General features: G+C 45.2%; 1 protein-coding gene across 13 annotated transcripts in view; it reads right to left on the minus strand.

Moving 5' to 3' along the window:
* SMARCD3 (SWI/SNF related BAF chromatin remodeling complex subunit D3) overlaps window positions 1–17922 on the minus strand; it is a 110565-nt gene that overhangs the window by 60724 nt on the left and 31919 nt on the right. For 2 of the 13 annotated variants that reach the window (XM_080583437.1, XM_080583432.1), the window contains exons 1-2: window positions 14447–15407; window positions 1427–1644 (exon numbers count right to left, since the gene is read on the minus strand). In XM_080583437.1, coding sequence (XP_080439563.1) covers window positions 1427–1644; window positions 14447–14725 — 497 coding nt within the window. In that variant the 5' untranslated portion in view covers window positions 14726–15407. Of the gene's footprint in view, window positions 1–1426; window positions 1645–9143; window positions 9185–9267; window positions 9350–13225; window positions 14252–14446; window positions 15409–17922 lie in introns of those variants that run through there. The other 11 variants (XM_080583430.1, XM_080583429.1, XM_080583434.1 and 8 more) reach the window with 10 other exon arrangements.

A 17922-nucleotide genomic window follows, 5' to 3' on the forward strand; every position in this document is an offset into this window, starting at 1 on the left:
TGACAGGGAGGTAGAAATGAACAAGGGGAAAACACTGAAAACATTATCTGGAGGAAAGGCATGGCAGAAGAAACAGAGAAACTTTTCTGAGTACCTAACAAGCACTGGTGTAAGCTGGACTCACTACAGTAGTGATTACTGCTGTGTTAAAATTAAGAACTGGGAGGGGGAACTGCTTCCTTCTGTGGCTTCTGACATCAACTTTTAGGTACCAAACTATTCTTCTTTAATGATCCCTGGAAACTGGTGACTGAAGTTTAATTCAATTATCCAGTTGTGGCAATTTTTCAGGTTGTATATTTAAAGGCTAGGCATTATTTTGTGCAGTTTCCTGAAGAATCTCCTGGGAAGTGCTGTGGAATGTGCATTTTGGCTAGTGCTGGGCAAGGCCTCCATGACGTACATGTATCTCTTGTGCTCACATGCTGCACCCACACACATTCCTTCTGTACTTAATCTTATTCAATCTTAATATATATTAATACTCTCAGGATTGGAGTCCTTTCCAGATGCATCCCAGATACAAACATTCCCAAGTCTGGCTTGCTGACCCAAGGCATATACCCCTGACAGAGCAGGGCTCCTGAAGCACTGAGCATAGGAAGTCACATTTACCTACAACTAGATATGATGACGCCACCAGAACAATGTCTGAATCTATATATACCTATAATGATTTTGCAAAAGGCAGACAGCCCAGATGACTGCACCCTATCTGTTTATTGGGAACTGGCTCACGCTTGGGAACTCCTGTCTGATAAGGTCTAATAAGTTGCAAAAAGAAATTGGAGAACTGCTATTTAAGAGAGAGTGCATTCAGCACTGTACAAAGTGGACATAAATTAAAAAGAAAGCTCATTTTAGAAGTCCCTCTAATTCTGGGAAATTATTTCCCATGATTAGCTCTCTACTTTATATGTAGCAATGCCTAGGAAAACTGCGAGTGTTATGAACAGTCTGCTTAGTGACCATAGTACAAGAGTTCACATTACCAACCAAAAATCTTTTCCACGTGTCTCTTGTTTACAAACCATTTTCTTAGCCAGTCAGAAATCAGAGAAACTATACAAAACAGACAACAAATTATAAAATCGTTGTAATATATTAGAAAAGAATTGTTCATTAACTTTACAAGCTAAATGTAATGGCCAGATTTGTAGCCCGATACACTTGCAAGGTAAAAGCATTTTAACTGCAAAACAAGAAATTAGTAATGGTCAACTTGTTCAGAGACCATTCACAAAGTACAGAGTAAAATTTACCTTTTTTTTTTTCTTTTTTTTTTTTTTCCCAGTTTTAAGAAACTGACACTATATAAATCTGCTGGTCTGTCTAATTCAATCTTAACGGTCTTACCTATTGCTAAAAAGAGATCAGTTTTTCTTCCTCAAATTGTTTTCCATCGCTTCCTTCCTGGAATACTCACCTCCTAGTTCGGTTCTGAGTAGCTTGCTGCTGCTGTTGCACTTGCTGCTGCACCTGTTGTTGCTGGACCTGCTGTGGCGCAGTGCGTTTTCTTGTTGTTTCCATCACAGTCTGGGGCATCCCAGGTCTCACTGAGGGGCTTCCAACATATGGGGGACCTGGGGGACCCATGGGAGCCCCCTGATGGGGCATTCGAGCTCCTGATGGCATCCCAGGTCGCTGGGGAAGAAGCAAAACAGAAAGAAGAGCCAGTTTGGTCCCTGCTTCCTCAGCTGCAACAACATTTGTACATAACCAGACACTAGCTCCAGCAAGTTCCCAATTTTTACCATCCTTTTAAGCACTATGCAGCAATGCAGACTGCAAGAGATCTGAATGGGAATTTCCTGGACACCGTAAAGAGGAACTCTGTGATAAAGTAGACAGGAAAGAGGGATGAGAAATTCCAGGCTAGGGAAAACACTCAGTGGTCAGTAACACCCAGGCCAGCTTACAGAAGATAGCTCTACCTTCAGACTGAAGCTGACATGACATGCTACACACAGTTCAAATTGGCGCAGTCCACACACTAAACAAAGCCACAAGCAAGCTCACATCCACAGCACTTCAGATTTTGCAATGACTAGCAGGTTGCTTTGCTCAATAGGGACGTTGTAACAAGCAAAGCTGAACTATGGAAATACTATGCTAAAACATTTTCCATTATGAGCCCTTGCCTCCACCTACACTGGAGAGCACCATAAGCTCATGAAGTGACAAGAATTCTTTAAGAAAAGGCCATCTTTCCAATCAAGGCTCTATAATTAAAAAAAAAAAAAAGAAAAGCGAGAGAGAGACAGCGACAGTTTGCCAACAGCTCCTTTAGGCATTTGAAAGTCCTGACATTTATGTTGACTTCAGCATGTTCTGGAACAGACACTTTAGGTGAGACCACAAGCTTAATGATGTACTAGACATATAGCAAAGTCAATGGTAAATCCTAGTTTATATTCCTCAAGGTAAAAGACCATTAAAATAACCGCCACTCACAAAACTTAACTTAAAACAGAGAGAACTTAGTTTCATTCTAAGAATTACCAAAATTATATTATTATATTTATATTACTATTATTTATATTATTATAAATATTTACATATTTGTGAAAATACAGACAGACACACACACACACTATATGCATTTGAACCAACATATGAAAAAGAATGATCATACATAAAAGTCTTTTGAAATTCTAAACTCCCTCTAAAAAATCTTTCAAGGAAACCAAAAGGCCATGGCATCCGTTATAGACAAGTAATTGGTTAAAGTATAGAAATGGGGAAAAAGTAAATGCTTCTGACAATAAAAGGAGTTTTTCTGGGACCCATGCTTTTCAGCATACTCAGAAGCAACCTGAAAAAAAAAAAAAAGAAAGAAAAAAAGGGAAAAAGTAAGGAAGCAAAAAAATTGTAGATGATGTTAAGTTATTCAGGCTGGCAAGGATGAAGACCAGCTTCAAAGAACTGCTTAAGGAGACTGACTGCACAAGTAAAAGGAGGATGAAAATGGATTTCAATACATATGACAAGTGATTTACACGGAAGAAATCAATCCAAATCAACACATACAAAACAATGTACTCTGAGCTGACTGTTGCCCAACAGAAGCAAGATTTTTAAACAGATACCTCTATAAAAAAACATCAGCCATTAAACAATATAAATGACAAGGAAAAGAACGGAGAACATCACTGCACCATTGTTCATGGTTTGCCAGCACAGTGAATACTGTGTGCAGTTCTGTTTTCTGCTGATGAAAAAAATACAAAGAATGGTATGGAAAAAATAAGATATGGAATAGTACCCACATAGGTAAAATCAAATATACTATGACTCTTCCACCTGGAAACAGATGACCAAAGGTAATCTAAGGTGGCTTCTGCAAGAACTCTGCAAAATCACAAGTGGCCTGGAGAGGGCAGATGGGGATTGACTGTTCACTGCCCCTACTAGCACATAAACCTTGGCCATCAGAGAAACACGAGGAGTCAGGCTCACAGACAAACAGAACGGTGTTTTGCCACACAGCGGGTAGTGAACCCGTGGAACTACTTTTCAAAGGGATGCTAAAGACATGGAAAACAGGTTTGGCTCAGAAGCTTCTCTGAGTTATCAACAGTCAAAGACTGAGAAAGTACATAGGAGAAGTGTTCTAGTGCTCTCTAAAGTGGAATGTGTGCACCCCAGAGGGTGCACAAGACAATCCACTGGGGTGCAAGAAGTAAAGATTTTTTTGTACCATTAACATTTTTTTTAAATAGAGTTTTCATCTGTATCTTTATTTTTTTTTAATTTCTGTTTGTTTTATAATGTGCGTAGTAGTATGGGAGTTCATGTATAGAATTTATAAATAAATACACACATATGGAGGGTGCATGCTCAAGAATTTTTTACTGATAAGGGTGCACAATCAAAAAATCGTGAAGACTGATGTTCCACACACCTGCCCTTCTCTCTGTCTATTGTAGCCATCTGTTATGGTTGCTGTTAGGGATAGCATTGCAGGCCTAGAGGGACCTTTCCTCTGAGCCAGAAAAGCAGCTCTTACATTATGCTCTGACTGTCACATTTTACAGTAACAAAGCACCTATTCTGGCTGAAAGCCCTAAGCAACAGTGCTTAGCTGCCTCTCCAGAGTACCCACCCAAGCTCTCTGTAGTCCCCAAAGCTCCAATTCAGTGCCCTCCCTGATCATCACAAGTCTTAAACATTCCTTGTGCTTGGATGCACGAAGAAAAAGGAAGAAAGAAAGAAGGGAAACAATCAGTAAAGAAGCAATGGCTATAACTGGTTTGGACAGAGAGGGAATGCTGAGGTAGGAGAGAGACCAGCAATGTCAGCCACGCAGGTGGATTCAGGAAGTATTCATGTAGGAGACCGACTGTGGGTCTGGCCATTGAGCAGAGCAGTAGCAAGAGACAGCAAACAGGCGAAACTGAGGCTCTGTGCAGAGCTGAAAACATTGTCTCCCATAAACACTGAGCTATGAAGACTGCTGGAACAGAGCAACTCTCTTCTTTCCCACTCCCTGACCCAAGCAGAGTCTGCAGAAACAAATGGCCCAGAATGGGCTTCACACTTGAGAACGTATTTAAGATCTTTCTGTTGTCTGTCAATCTACAAATTGTGGCCTTCTTCCAGCAAAGAACAGACCATTAGGCCTGCTGTTGCCTGTCAGTCATCCTGGGACATTTGACAGTCATTCAGAAGAGTCGAGATCCTGGACATAGTCATCTCATGTTCATCTCCCCTGGAGACGGTCTAACCACAAGGACCAGACTGCAAACCCACTCTTCTGATTCTGCAAAGAACACCTTAAAGCCTGGAGAACAAGATCAGCAAGCCAGATCTAGTCTTGATCTAAATTTGAGATCTTTGAACTTTCTTCAGTTCCCTTTGTTAAGCATTAAAACAGAGAAAGGTAGAGAAAGCATGAAACAGAAAAATGAGACAGCTCTAGCAAGAGCAGCAACATTGTGGACAGCATATTCAATCTCACCCATTTATGTGCCTCACTCTTTCCCTTAACTTCTCATACTCTTATCTCCTATATCATATGCAGATAAAATGTTACTCACTATGCCGCTGCCATCTCACTGACATAAGCCCACCAGACTCCCAACAGATACAGAACTGCTTTCCCTAGCTAAACTTTTGTAAAAGGAGAACACACAAGTAATATCTTACCTAAGTTTATTTTGCTCTCAAACACGTGCGAAAGAAGACAGTGGCAGAAAAAAACACAATTTTTCACAATCGTACCACAAAAAAAAACTTGCCACGACACTGAAGAGTATTACAGTACAATTACATCTTTTGAAAGAGATCTGTGAAGTGCCACCGGCTACAGCTTAGGATCTCTCTCTCCCCTCTTCCTCGTGTTATGAGGAATGGAAGCTGTCCTGAACAAATATCATCCATGGTGAAGGCTGCAGAGCAGAACAGTACTAACACATTCTTTTTCCTAGGAGATCATCTATCTCAGATGTTCCTACTCAACCTCTGTTCACACACACAGACCTACCCCCTTTTTTCCTCTATTGATTCCATATACGTATGTGTTACTCTGCACTACTTCAAACATTACTGGACAGAGGGCAAAAACACTGTGGGGCGTAACAAACGAGGAAGACCGCAGTATGTCCCCAGCCGAAGGAACCACTCTTACAGCTCTCAGCAGATGAAGCAATGAGTTGAGCACGTCTGCTCGCAAAGCAGCTAGACAAGGCCAAACAGTACAGCACATAGAAAAAGGTAAACAACCAATATTTAACGCATGCATACTGGTCCCTAAGAATTCTGCCGATTGCCTGCATTCCTCACTGATTCTGCATCTTTAAACAGTCCATCATTGGCCTAGGCTACATCTTTCCAAAGCTGAGCACACTGTCAGTGCAAAAAGAATGCCACCTCCCCAACGACTACTGCTAAATCTCTTCCACTACCTTCTACTGCACAGCTGCTTAAGCCACACATTTGGCTTTTCTACTTTCTTCCCCTCCTAAACATCCTGTTACATTAGAGGATTGCCTTTTTCCTCTTTTTCTTCGTCATTCTTCAAGCAAACTTGTCATTTCTGATGGAAGAACTGAAACAGCAGTGGAGAGGTGTTCTTCTATATATTTCCACTGCAGACGTTCTTCTCAAGAGACATCAACATCACAGCAGCCAAAATGCTGAAGCAGATGAAAAGAGGGCTCCTGCCTGAACATACCAGGTAGAGGACAATAACCTGGAGAACTGACAGGTACAAAGAAAATAAAGTATTAGGAAAAGCAAAGATACCTACAGGAGGCTTAGAAATGGACTGAACAGAGAGCTTGGAGTTGTTGCAATGCAATGTATCGTTGAGCTGCACCTACACACTTCCCGTTCTAAAAGGCAAAGCTCTATCCATCTTGGCAGCATGTAGGATGATTCTGATGGCAAGCAGTGAACAGCTATGGGCTTCTTGTTAATAAAGAAATTGATACATTTTCAGAAGAACAACAAAAATTACCAACTAATCAAACAGTATATTTTGGGAACTAAAACATGAGCTACCTTGGGTAGACAAGGTTTACAACATAGCATTACAATATCTGCTAATTTCTGGAAGGTATAAACATAAGCAAGAGATCTGTCAGATGCTGTCTTAAAGAACAGGTCACAAGAAGTATATGGAACCACTAAGAAATTTAGCCAAGCTAATATTGCCTGGCGGCAACAGGTTCCTGACTGCACAAATGGTTTCCCAATAGTGAAATAGATTCTTTTAAGTACAAGAAACAAACTTGTAGACATCTTCTCTCCTCTCCTCTAATAACTGCAGGTATGACCTCATATGGCTTCCTGTTTTTAAATGTCTCTAAATCTTTTAAAGACTTAGTAAGCAGAAATATCAGTATTTCCATTCTTACTGCTCATCTACTATATTTACCTTCCTCCATTTCCCCAAAGCACTCATATCCTAGAATCAGGATCCAAGTGTTCCACAGCTGTGACTTCCAAGTTCCACACATTTTGAAAAATGTTCATAACAATCCAAAAATCTTTAACTTGGAAAACACCGCATTTACAAAAGTGTGAACTGTAACTTGAGACAAAGGTCAGCGACCACCTTTCCATTTCAGGCATGTCCATCCAGAACTCTGAACAAGTAGATACCAAACCCCAAACAAAGCACCTGAATGTACACAGTTAGAACTAAACAAAACCAGCCTTTGGAACTGAAACTGACAAAGCCAATACACTAGCTTTGAGTTCCATCAGCTTGCTGGTTTTAGTAGATCTGATCACACCCACTACAGTGATCCAATGTGATATGGAGTGGATTTTGTGGGAAGAACAACTAGGAGAATATGCCTCTTCATTCTGTAAACGAGTTTGGGAGGGTCTTGGGAAGGGAGAGAGAACACAGCTCTGCTACATCATGGCTAGAACCAAGAAAAGACTGATCAGGTCACCACAGAATCACAGAATGGTTTGAACTGAAAGGGACCTCAAAGCCCATCTAGTTCCAACCCCCCGCCATGCACAGACACCTCCCACCAGCCCCGGCTGCCCCCAGCCCCATCCAGCCTGGCCTTGGGCACTGCCAGGGATGGGGCACCCACAGCTCCTCAGGGCAACCTCCCGCAGTGCCTCACTGCCCTCAGCGTGAAGAATTTCTTCCTAACATCCAATCTAAACTACCCTCTTTTAGTTTAAAGCCATTACCCCTGGTCCTATCGGTACACTCCCTGGCAAAGAGTCCCTCCCTCCCCAGCTTTCCTGCAGGTCCACCTCAGATACTGGAAGGCCACTACGAGGCCTCCCCAGAGCCTTCTCTTCTCCAGGCTGAACAACCTCAACTCCCTCAGCCTGTCTTTGTAGGAGAGGTGCTCAAGCCCCTTGATCATCTTTGTGGCCTTCCTCTGGACTCGTTTTAATACCTCCGTGTCTTTCCTGTGCTGGGGGCCCCAGAGCTGAACGCAGGGATCCTGGTGGGGGTCTCATGAGAGCAGAGCAGAGGGGGACAGTCACCTCCCTCGCCCTGCTGGCCACCCCTCTGTCAATGCAGCCCAGGATACTGCTGGCTTCTTGGACTGCAAGTGCACATTGCCAGCCCGTGTAGAGCTCCTTGTCAACCAGCACCCCCAGGTCCTTTTCATCAGGTCTGCTCTCCTCACTGTCTTTCCTTACAAGAATTAGACAACAGCTAGCAGCTGGCAGTATCAGGTATATCTTTATGTAAGATTAACTGCAAAAATTTCCAGACACAGAACACTGTGACTGCTGAAAGTTTATGTGGGTTCAATAAATTATCAGCAAACTAAGTTAGATAAATAAAATCCGCAGAAGTACTAAACATACAGGGCACCTCTGGGTCGGAAAGCTACAAAGCACAGAGTATTTGGACAAAGTATTACGTTTTGCCTTGCTCTGATACTTCCATGAAGCCTTCTGCTACACCCTAAAGTTGGGGACACCGGGCTAAGTGATCCAGTGAGACCGTTTTCATGTTCCTACAGTGTTTCTTTTTTAAAAAATAAAAGAGCAATTCAAATATCTCACAGATAATTACATCTGTGCACCTGTATTTATCAGCAAATCCAACTTTTCTCAATGAGCAACACAATTTTGTGTAACAAGCCCATTTCACAAAGTCCCGTCAATCTCTATTAAAACTTTAGCTAAAATTAACGCAATTTGCTTTTCTTAATTGTGTGTGAACTTTTCTGCCTTTGTTAGCATGCAACTAGTTCATGGCTATGAAAGGACAAATCTTCTGTTCCTAATAGGCAGCTTGCTTACACTTTTGAATGCTGTACGATGTTTTTACTCCACCAGACTTTTGTAAGTACCATCTCCCAATCACGTTTTTTCACTGTGGTAACATCACTTGAATTCCCCAGGCTGCCCTGCACACACCCCAGGCATCTCCTTGCTGAACAAAACAGAAAATACATATGCAGTAAACCAGTGACTTTGTTCCAGAAACTGTTCTCTGAAAATGCCCTAGCACGGAGAGACGTACAGACCACTCTGTATTAGGAAAGTGGAACAAACTGTCCAATGATGACAGTTCATGAGGCTTTCTTCTACCCTTTCTAGTGTTCATACTCTGACAAGATAGTATTTATATCCACGATAATATAAAAATTAGTAAGATATTTTTCATTAATGAAGTTCAATTTTTTCAAACCTAATAAACTCCTCACCTCACTACTTCTGGTAGTGATCTCTACAGACTGATGACTAGCTGAAAGAAAACAGACCACTGTTCAATTTGGGGAAAGTATCTCTAGTTCTTCCCATTATAACAAAACAAATACCATAACATACTGAAATATGAGTCCTTGAGGTCATCCAGTCCTTCCTTGTCTGAATAAAGTGTCACCAGTATCTCCATCACCTCTGACAGAGGTTTACTCCTTTAACCAGTTCCTAAGAGCCTCCAGTGACAGAGATTTCACAACTTTCATAATCAATCTCTATCCTTAGATATTATGACCAAAAATAAATAAATAATGATTTCCTAAAAGGCCTAACCACCCCCAATTTCCCATTCTCTTACTGATGAAGTCTTCACAGGCCTCCCACTATCACTGCTCTCTGAGTTACCCCTCCTTTTGCTTATTTGTCACACAAATGAGCATGGATCCACACGACCAAAATGAAAAAAAATAAATCTTATAAATATGCGCCAACAGATTGGCAATGCCTTCTGTATTACTCTCTGCCCCATTTCTTAATGAAGCAAACATTTTACTTGCTTTTTTAGTAGCAGTGGCTGCTGCTACATACTAGGCAGCCCACAGGAACATCTGAGACTTCTTCCTGCATGGTTATAGTTCATTTATGTATGAGGAGATGCAAAATCTGTTTATGAAATTCACTGCTCATCCCCTTTTCCATAACACCGGTGAATCTATTAAACACTCCATACACATCTTTGGAAAACCAGACCCGTCCTTTAATCTATTTTTAATGCGTAACTAGTATTAGTTTTTACGTAGAAACTATGTAAAAGCACATATTAGCAGAAAATAAATAAATATAAGGACTTATTTTAAGAGCTTCCCAAGCACAGCACAGGGGGCAAAGAATAAGAATAACTAAGGGAAGAAAGCGATTTGAATTGACAAGTATATTGTAAATACAGATACGACTTGATAGTTTAAAAAAGGGACATAGACCTTTATAGGTATATCTTGTGTATAACAGGAAAGAAGATTGGTTTTGGAAGGAAGATAAAGTGGGAACAGAAAAAGAACACAGAAGCAAATTAAAAAGGTCAGAACAACCAGACAAGAAAACGAACTTCACAGCAGCCTCTTGTGGGAAGATGACACCGGCAAGGTCAACAGTACAAGGTACCAAAGAGGAGAAGATTGCTGCAATTGAGTCACAAAAGGACAGACGTCTGGACAAGAGCTTTGACAAGATCTGCACCATGGATCTTCTCAAGGCTATATGTGAACATACTTATTTGAGAAAGAAAGGAAAAAAAAAAAGAAAAAAAAGGAGACAAGGATAACATCCAGTGAAGGGATCCAGCCAACAGGGCGGCCTATGATAGGATCTGAAGGATAGAAGAAACTGAGAAGAGGAATGGCCTGCAGAGATTAATATCTTGGTTTTGGTCAACAGAATTTAAAGCAAAAGCTGGACACCCAGAGGGAAAACGTCAAAGAAAGCCTGAAACGTACTACTGGACAGTAGAAAACACATCAAGAAAAAGATAAATCAGCATAAATGTAGTCATTAAAACCGTATATATCCATAAACGTGCTAGAAATAGAGCAGAGAGGAGAAAAAAATGACAAAGTGAGGGATGAAACCTTTGAAAAAATCCCTTTCTCTCTTCCCACAGAAACAATGTGCAGGACACTGATGCCACAGACCAGGAGTTAGAAAATTGTAAAAGCAAATAACTGAAAGAAATCTACCCTTTTTAAAAGAACTGCTAAGCAGAGGTGTAACAAACTATCAAGAATTTAAACAGGATAGAGTATTGCACTTAAGATTTTTAACCATTAAGAGATCTTACATTACAGAGACATCCTATTTGAATGACACAAACAGGGAAGAAGACATCTTCTAAGCTAGCAATATGGAAAAGAACAAAGGCAAGATGAAATGCACAAGAGCAAAGGGCAAAGTGACCTCAGCAAAAGAACATATGTTTCCAGAAAGATCAAATGAATCCAAAATCTAACTGTCCTTAGGAAATACCACAAAATTCTCCTTTCCATTTAAGTATTCACATAGCAGAATTTTTCTCACAACTTTCTACCCCTATTTACATACCCCCACTTTTGCAAAATAATACTAATGCCTTTAATAACAAAATAAATAATTTTATTGAAGATAAAATATAAAATAATTAATTTGAAGAGGAGTTTTTCCCTGAAGTGGGGGCATAATCTGATTCCAAGGAATTCTGGAAAAGTTTGCTATTCATTTTGAATTTTCAATTAATTCATTCAGATGCAGACATACTGTATGTGGTAACCAGACTCTGCAATATGTGAACTCAGGGTAATGGCTGTGATGGCTCATTCTCTTTGGTAGGATACTGGACCTGAAGAGATAAAATGAAGTTAAAACATTTTTTAATCTTTTGTAAGTAATGGAAGACTGACTACCTCAACCTGTTTTGATCAAACTGATCCTGAGATCGGGAAGAAACTAGAGGTGAAGAACAAACACAGAAGCAAAAGCAGAACTAAAGGAGAAGAGGGTCCTAGAAGAGGTGTTTCAGCAAGAGAATAACAGACAAGAATCCCTAGCCTCGCTAAGAGGTAATGAAAAGATGACAAACAAAAGCAGGTATGCAGGGTAATATACGTATACAAGTAAGATGCCACTAGTAGCTAAACACCCAGTGCTGACAAGTCTGACTCTTCTAGCATCCAGGTAAATAATGGAAACAAGTTCTACTATATTTATTCTGGTGTAAATTAAAAATTCCCATGCTTAAGAGACTAACGTGCTTCTTTCACACCTACATGGGAAAGAAGCAAATTCACCCAACTAACTCAGCAACTCTTCCTGTTACTGAAGGGAGACCACCGGTGTGCAAATGCCAACAGAAGCCCTGGAAAAGGAAAAATACGCATACGCCTCCCACCTTGCCTACGGTTCTGCCCAACTGTAGTCATCTTAAGAAACACATGTCCACAATGAAACCACCACTACAGACCTGCACACCTGCTATTCAATCATTGCTGCCCATCTAGCAATGCAGACTGAACTGCTCCTGTACACCGGTACCACATCTCCTGTTCACTGTTCTCACAAAACCAGAATGCCTCCTAACGGTCCTTAGCCCCGCAGGTCTCACCGTATCCAGGATCTGCAGGACACAAGCTGGATTCAACACATCTGGGGTAAGCCTGAATTATGGAGATAACTTAGAGGCCTGCAGCGAGCTCCCCATATTTCTATGACCTTTGCACAAGACTGTCCAGCTGATGTCTTCAAAAAGGTCTCACAGAAGGTGCTAGAATCCTCAAGAGAAAACACACTATCTCTGTCCAAACAATATCTGCATCCGTTGGGTCTTATTTTTGTTAAATGTATATCAATACAAGAAATCCAAATGCTATAAATGGCGATTGCTTTCAACCATTAGAGAGACATTTAAAGAACATCATTTCCAATGGCAGAAAAACAGGATTAGCATTTCCCCTTAAATGGAGATCGAAGCCTTAATTCTTTAAACAAAAGCAGGACATCTTTTTAAAGACATTAAGTATTCATTTAATAAGCATGGCACCCTGAAATTCTCTCACGGGTGAGTGCCCATAGACTGTTACAGATCTGCGAGCTAATCTCTTCAAGCCCCTGAAAGTCACCTGTTAAGTAGCCAGAGGATACATTAGAGCCCAGACTGAAGACAAGAACCAGAGCGCAGTACCACAAGACTTCGTCAGGCTTGCATCAGAATTGTTTTTCAAAACACAAGTTTGATTACAGAACAAAGTGTCCTACAAGCCCATTTGGGTCAGATCCAGTGCAGATTCTGCACCATGGTCAGGCTCAATAGCATGCCATTCACCAGTCACGGAGAATCAAAGCAAAAATCACAGCACACAACCCCCCAGACACAAGCCTGTATTATCAATGAATCGGTGCATATTCTGGGGGTTTTACAGACCCCGGTGCTCTGCTGGCAAGGCAGTTACCACCGCCCCAAGAGCACACAGCAGGAGCCGATCCAGCCCAGCACAGAGCCTCCAGTTTCCACTCATCCCTCTATTCAGAGCCAGCCAGCTCACTAACTTTCCCGACTCACCACCCCATGGACCAGAAACTCAAAAAGTTTGCTTTTCGTAGCTTTGCGAGCCCCTCCTGTAACTTCGTCTGTAGCCATCAGGGTCTGCTCAGCCTCTCTCACTCTCTCTCTTCCTCTTTCTTTCCCTTTTCTGCCTTTTTCTCCAACTCTCCCCTCTGAGTCCTGCTGGGCTCTCACACTTCTAATAGCGCGGAGTGGGGAGGGGGCCCCTTCAGGGCCTTCCTGACGGCCCACTCGCGCTAAGCCTCAGCTGCTGCATTCCTCCACTGATAAGCCAGAAATAGTTTGTGCTGCCGGGTTCTGTGTGTTTACTCTGCAGGGACAGAAAATCCAGCTTTTTAAACCTCTCTGTCCAAACACCAGAGATAAGCAGGAGGCAAAGTGAAAACACGCCTCAGTTTTTTCGCAGTAGTGCTGCAGCCTCTCCTCCTCAGCGCGAGGGGATGGTAAATTCTGGGGCAAGGGGGAGGGGGCAGCCTCACAGCGACATAAACTCGGTACCTCGCGGAGGGAGTTTTCCCATTAGAAAATGCAGCAGGCGAGCAGTGAGAAACAATGGCTTTCCCTTGCTCCCACTGCTCCTCCCGCGCTGCATTTCCAGGCCTTTTCCCCAGGGACCTGGCAGGCAGCACACAGAAACATTCGCTGGCAGCGTTTCCAGCATGCGAGGCTGAGAACTATCCCCTTCGGACAAGGCAGAAACAGCAGGAGGCAGAGAGCTGGGAACAGAGAAGGACAGCGTGTGAGAACCAAGGGGAAAGAAAGAGTGTGAGAAGAGCGGGAGGCAGGGGGCGGGGGGGCAGCATGGCGACGGCACAGCGCCTGCCTCGCTTCCTCGCTCCCAGCCTCACTGGCGGGGTGGCCGCCCTCAGGATGCTTTGATACAGCTGTGACGGATCCATTAGAGACCCCCAGGTGACTGACAGATGCAGACAAATTATTAACACCACAGCTGCCATAAGACATCAGCAGCTCGCCGCTTATCACACAAAGCCCTGCACAGCAACGCATGTCATCCTGGAACGCTGCTGGGAATGTGGAGCCCACCTGCCACCCGGGGGAACGGGCTGCCTCCATGACCGCTTGCTGCTCCAGTGGCCCTGGACTTGAGCTAGTACGGCACCGGGTGCTGGCGGCACAGCGGCCATTCCGCAAGCAGCAACGCCGGCTCCTTCATCATGGCAGAGCAGGCAGCAGTGGCCTGGGGCACGATCTGCTTACCGACAGCTCCATGTGTGTCTGCAGCTTGCGAGGGGCTGATGTTTCCCAGTCTGCCTGACACAGCAATAGAGGAGATGTTGCCAGGTTACGAGAGGGGTTTATTCTATTCCTCTGCTTGAAATTCTTGTCTAGGGGCTGTGAATTTTCTGGCAAGACTGCAAACAGAGGAGAATCAGATCCGAAACAAATAAATAAATTGCTGCCTTCCACCAGTAATAAAAACAAGCTCAGGAAAGGCACCATATTAGCTAGCAGCAAAGAGCAGATCATGAAGATCATGTGGCCTTTTGAACATGGCGATGAAGACAATCTCCACTGCTTTTCAGGGTGACCCCAGCCCAGGCATTGCTGTGTTGGGATACCCACAGGAATTACAGAAATTTCGGGAGAGCGGGTGTTACGTCTCCCCTCCCCCTCCCAGTCCTTCAGAAGCAGTATGCCTCGCAAAGGAGCACAAGCTTATTCAGGACATGAACTAAATGGTTCCTGAGGTTCTGGTTGACTGGAACTGATGGCACTAGTGATCTGGAACCAAACTGTTACGTGTCAGCATGCTTGGCAAGGTGGCACTGGGACTGTGTATTCAAGTTTTTTTTAGACCACAAAAGCTCACAGGTAACACCGGCTCCCATCTTGTGAGCCCTTTCTCAACCTCCCTGCAAGACGACGTGCTTTTTCTTTAAAGTCCACACCAACAGTCGGCTGCTGCACTCGGTAGGGAAGCAGCAGCTTTCCCTGCGCTGGGGCTACTGACCCGAGCCCGTGCAGAGCCCGCTATTCCCATTCCTGGCGAGGAACCCCGTTACCGCGTTATTTCACGAAATGGCACCGTGTAGCTCGAGGCACGTTCAAGTAGCGGTTTGCTCGAGAAGGCTTCAGGCAAACGACTGCGAGAAGCCGTGGGGGCCTGCGAGCCGCAGCGCCGCCCGGCCCCCGCCGCACCCCGCGGCTCGGGCCCTGCGCTCCCGCGCACCACAAGGCCCTGCCCGCCCCCCCCACGAGGCGCCGCGGCGCAGGACGAGGCCGGCGGCCGAGGCCGCCGCCACCCCCCCGCCCCCGGCCGCGGCTGTGGCGGGGCGCGGCTGCCGGCTGCGGCGCGGCGCGCAGTCCCCCCTCGCGTCCCCCCGCGCTCCTCCGCCAGCACCATCGGCACCGAATGGCAACGGCGCGCCCGGCACGGGCAGGGCGTGCGCCAGCCGCGGTCCCGAGCGCGCCGCGGTCGGGCACCGAGCCGAGCCGAGCCGAGCCGGGCCGGGCCGGGCCGGGCCGCGCCGCGCCGCCCGCCCAGGGCCGTGCCGAACCCAAGCGGGCCCCGGCCGGGCCGCCCGCAGGCCCCGAGCGCGGCGGCGCGCATGCCCGGCGCGGCTGCCGTGAAGGTCAGCCGCGGCCTAGCGGGGGACGCGCGGGCGGAGGCGGCCGGGCGCGCGGGAGGGAGCGGCCTTAACCCCCTCCGCGCCGCGCAGCAGCCGCCGCCGCACCGGCGCCCCGGGACCCGGCGACCGGGAGCGAGAGCGAGAGCGAGCCCGCCCCGGGGCGGCCGGGGCGCGGAGCGAGGTGCGGGGCCGCGTGGCCCGGGGCCGAGCCGGCCCGGCGGGGGGGGTGGCGACGCTGCTCGCGCCGGGGACGGCTCCGCCGGTCCGCGCCCCCGCTGCGGACGGAGCTCGGGGCCGCGGGGCTCGGCCCCGCTCGGCGGCGGGGAGCCGCCCCCGAGAAGGCGCCGCCGAAGCCGGGCTTCCCGGGCTGCGGGGAGCAGACGGAGCCGAGGCGGGCGCTTCGCGGACACGTTGCGAGCCCCCGGTCCCGCGCTCGCCCTCCGAGGCAGGCGCCGGGCGCGGCCGGCAGCGCTGCGGGACCCCGCGCCCGCTGCACGGGCTCCGGCCCCGGCCCGGTCGTCGCGGCCAGCGCTGCGTAGTCAGGGCGGTTTGCGCCAGGAATGCAGGTTTTAGGGTTTTTTGTTTAATACGTTATACGTAGATATCTAATCATTTAGGATAACAAGGTACAGCTGCTCCCCTCCCCATTAATAACCGGCGCCTCTACCGCACTAGGAAGCACGAGGACCTATGAGGAAGCGTTGCTGAATTTCAGTGGAACACAATAGAATACGTAGTGCGTTCTATCTGGACGTTCTTAGCAGGAATTATAGAAAGAGATTTCTTGAATATCAGATTACAAGGTCAGCCATTTGACAGTTAGGGAATGGCAGAGTCATTGCAGCCACAGACCGAACGAGTAAAAGTCCTGAAGGAAAAACCAATTATGTAAGGATAAGACTCAGCTCTTTCTTAGTACTACTGCAGTTCTCAAAGTACTTTAGAAAACAGTATAACTAGGTTGTTGTTTTTTTTTTCGTTGTCGTTGTTGTTGTTTGTTTTTTAAGGTAGAAACTAAGATACATATGGATGGAATTGCCTTGACCAACATTACCCAGCTAAGAATTAATTATTTCCTGTGTTCTTCCACTCACCGCAATACTGTGAAGGACAATGAGTGTGTAATACCTCTACACAAAAGGAAGAAGCTTACAGTGCAAGAACGGCTTCTCCCAATTTTTCATACAATTTTATTTTAAATCATTTTCTTCTCTTTTCCCCACATTTTCTCATAAAAGCATAGAACACTTTATCTTCAGGTACTCTATCAGGGAGTGTAGTAATAGGACGAGTAATGGCTTTAAACTAAAAGAGGGTAGGTTTAGACTAGATATTTGGAAGAAATAGGGGGTGGTGAGACTGGAACAGATTGCCCAGAGAAGTTGTGGATGTCCCATCCCTGGAAGTGTTCAAGGCCACATTGGATGGAGCATTGAGCAACCTGGTCTAATGGAAGGTATGGCCCATGGGACTATGCCCAGGGGGGTTGGAACTAGATGATCTTTAAGGTCTCTTCCAACCCAAACCATACTGTGATTCTATGAAAACAACTGTGTTCTAAAAAAAGTGCATGGTTCAACCCCAGTATCATTCTCTTCCCCAGCTGCTACGGCTATCCTGGCAGCTCCCAGCCATTTGTGGTGTACATGACAGTGGCACAGGACTGACTCTGCAGTGCTTGTGTAGTGCCTTTACTACTTCTTGGAGGCTGAGCATGCTGTGGGGACCTCCTTCCATCCCTCCATTGCTCTCTCCAACCTCACTTTGTACTATATTCCTAACACATTTCATTTCAAGGAAAGCCTGACATTCTTCCTCCTTACTTGAGGTTTAGGAGGCTACCTTTTCTCCCACAAATTTGCTTTTTTTCCTACTTCTATGCTAGTATTAAAGCTTTTAAAATTGTTAAACTACGCTGGTCAGGCTACAAAAGATAAGGTACAAGTTGGTTTGGGATATGTTTGCAGCTGCTTTCATTTTTTTTTAATCTACATACAGATCATTAAAGAAGTACATGAAAATAATATTTGCTACAGAGGGGCATGGTTTGCTACGTGGTTTGCTACAAAGGGGCATACAGTTTTCACTTAAGTCAACAAGGCT

The sequence above is a fragment of the Anser brachyrhynchus genome, assembly GCF_964034855.1.
Source record: "Anser brachyrhynchus genome assembly, chromosome: 2".
Taxonomy (NCBI): Eukaryota; Metazoa; Chordata; class Aves; order Anseriformes; family Anatidae; genus Anser; species Anser brachyrhynchus.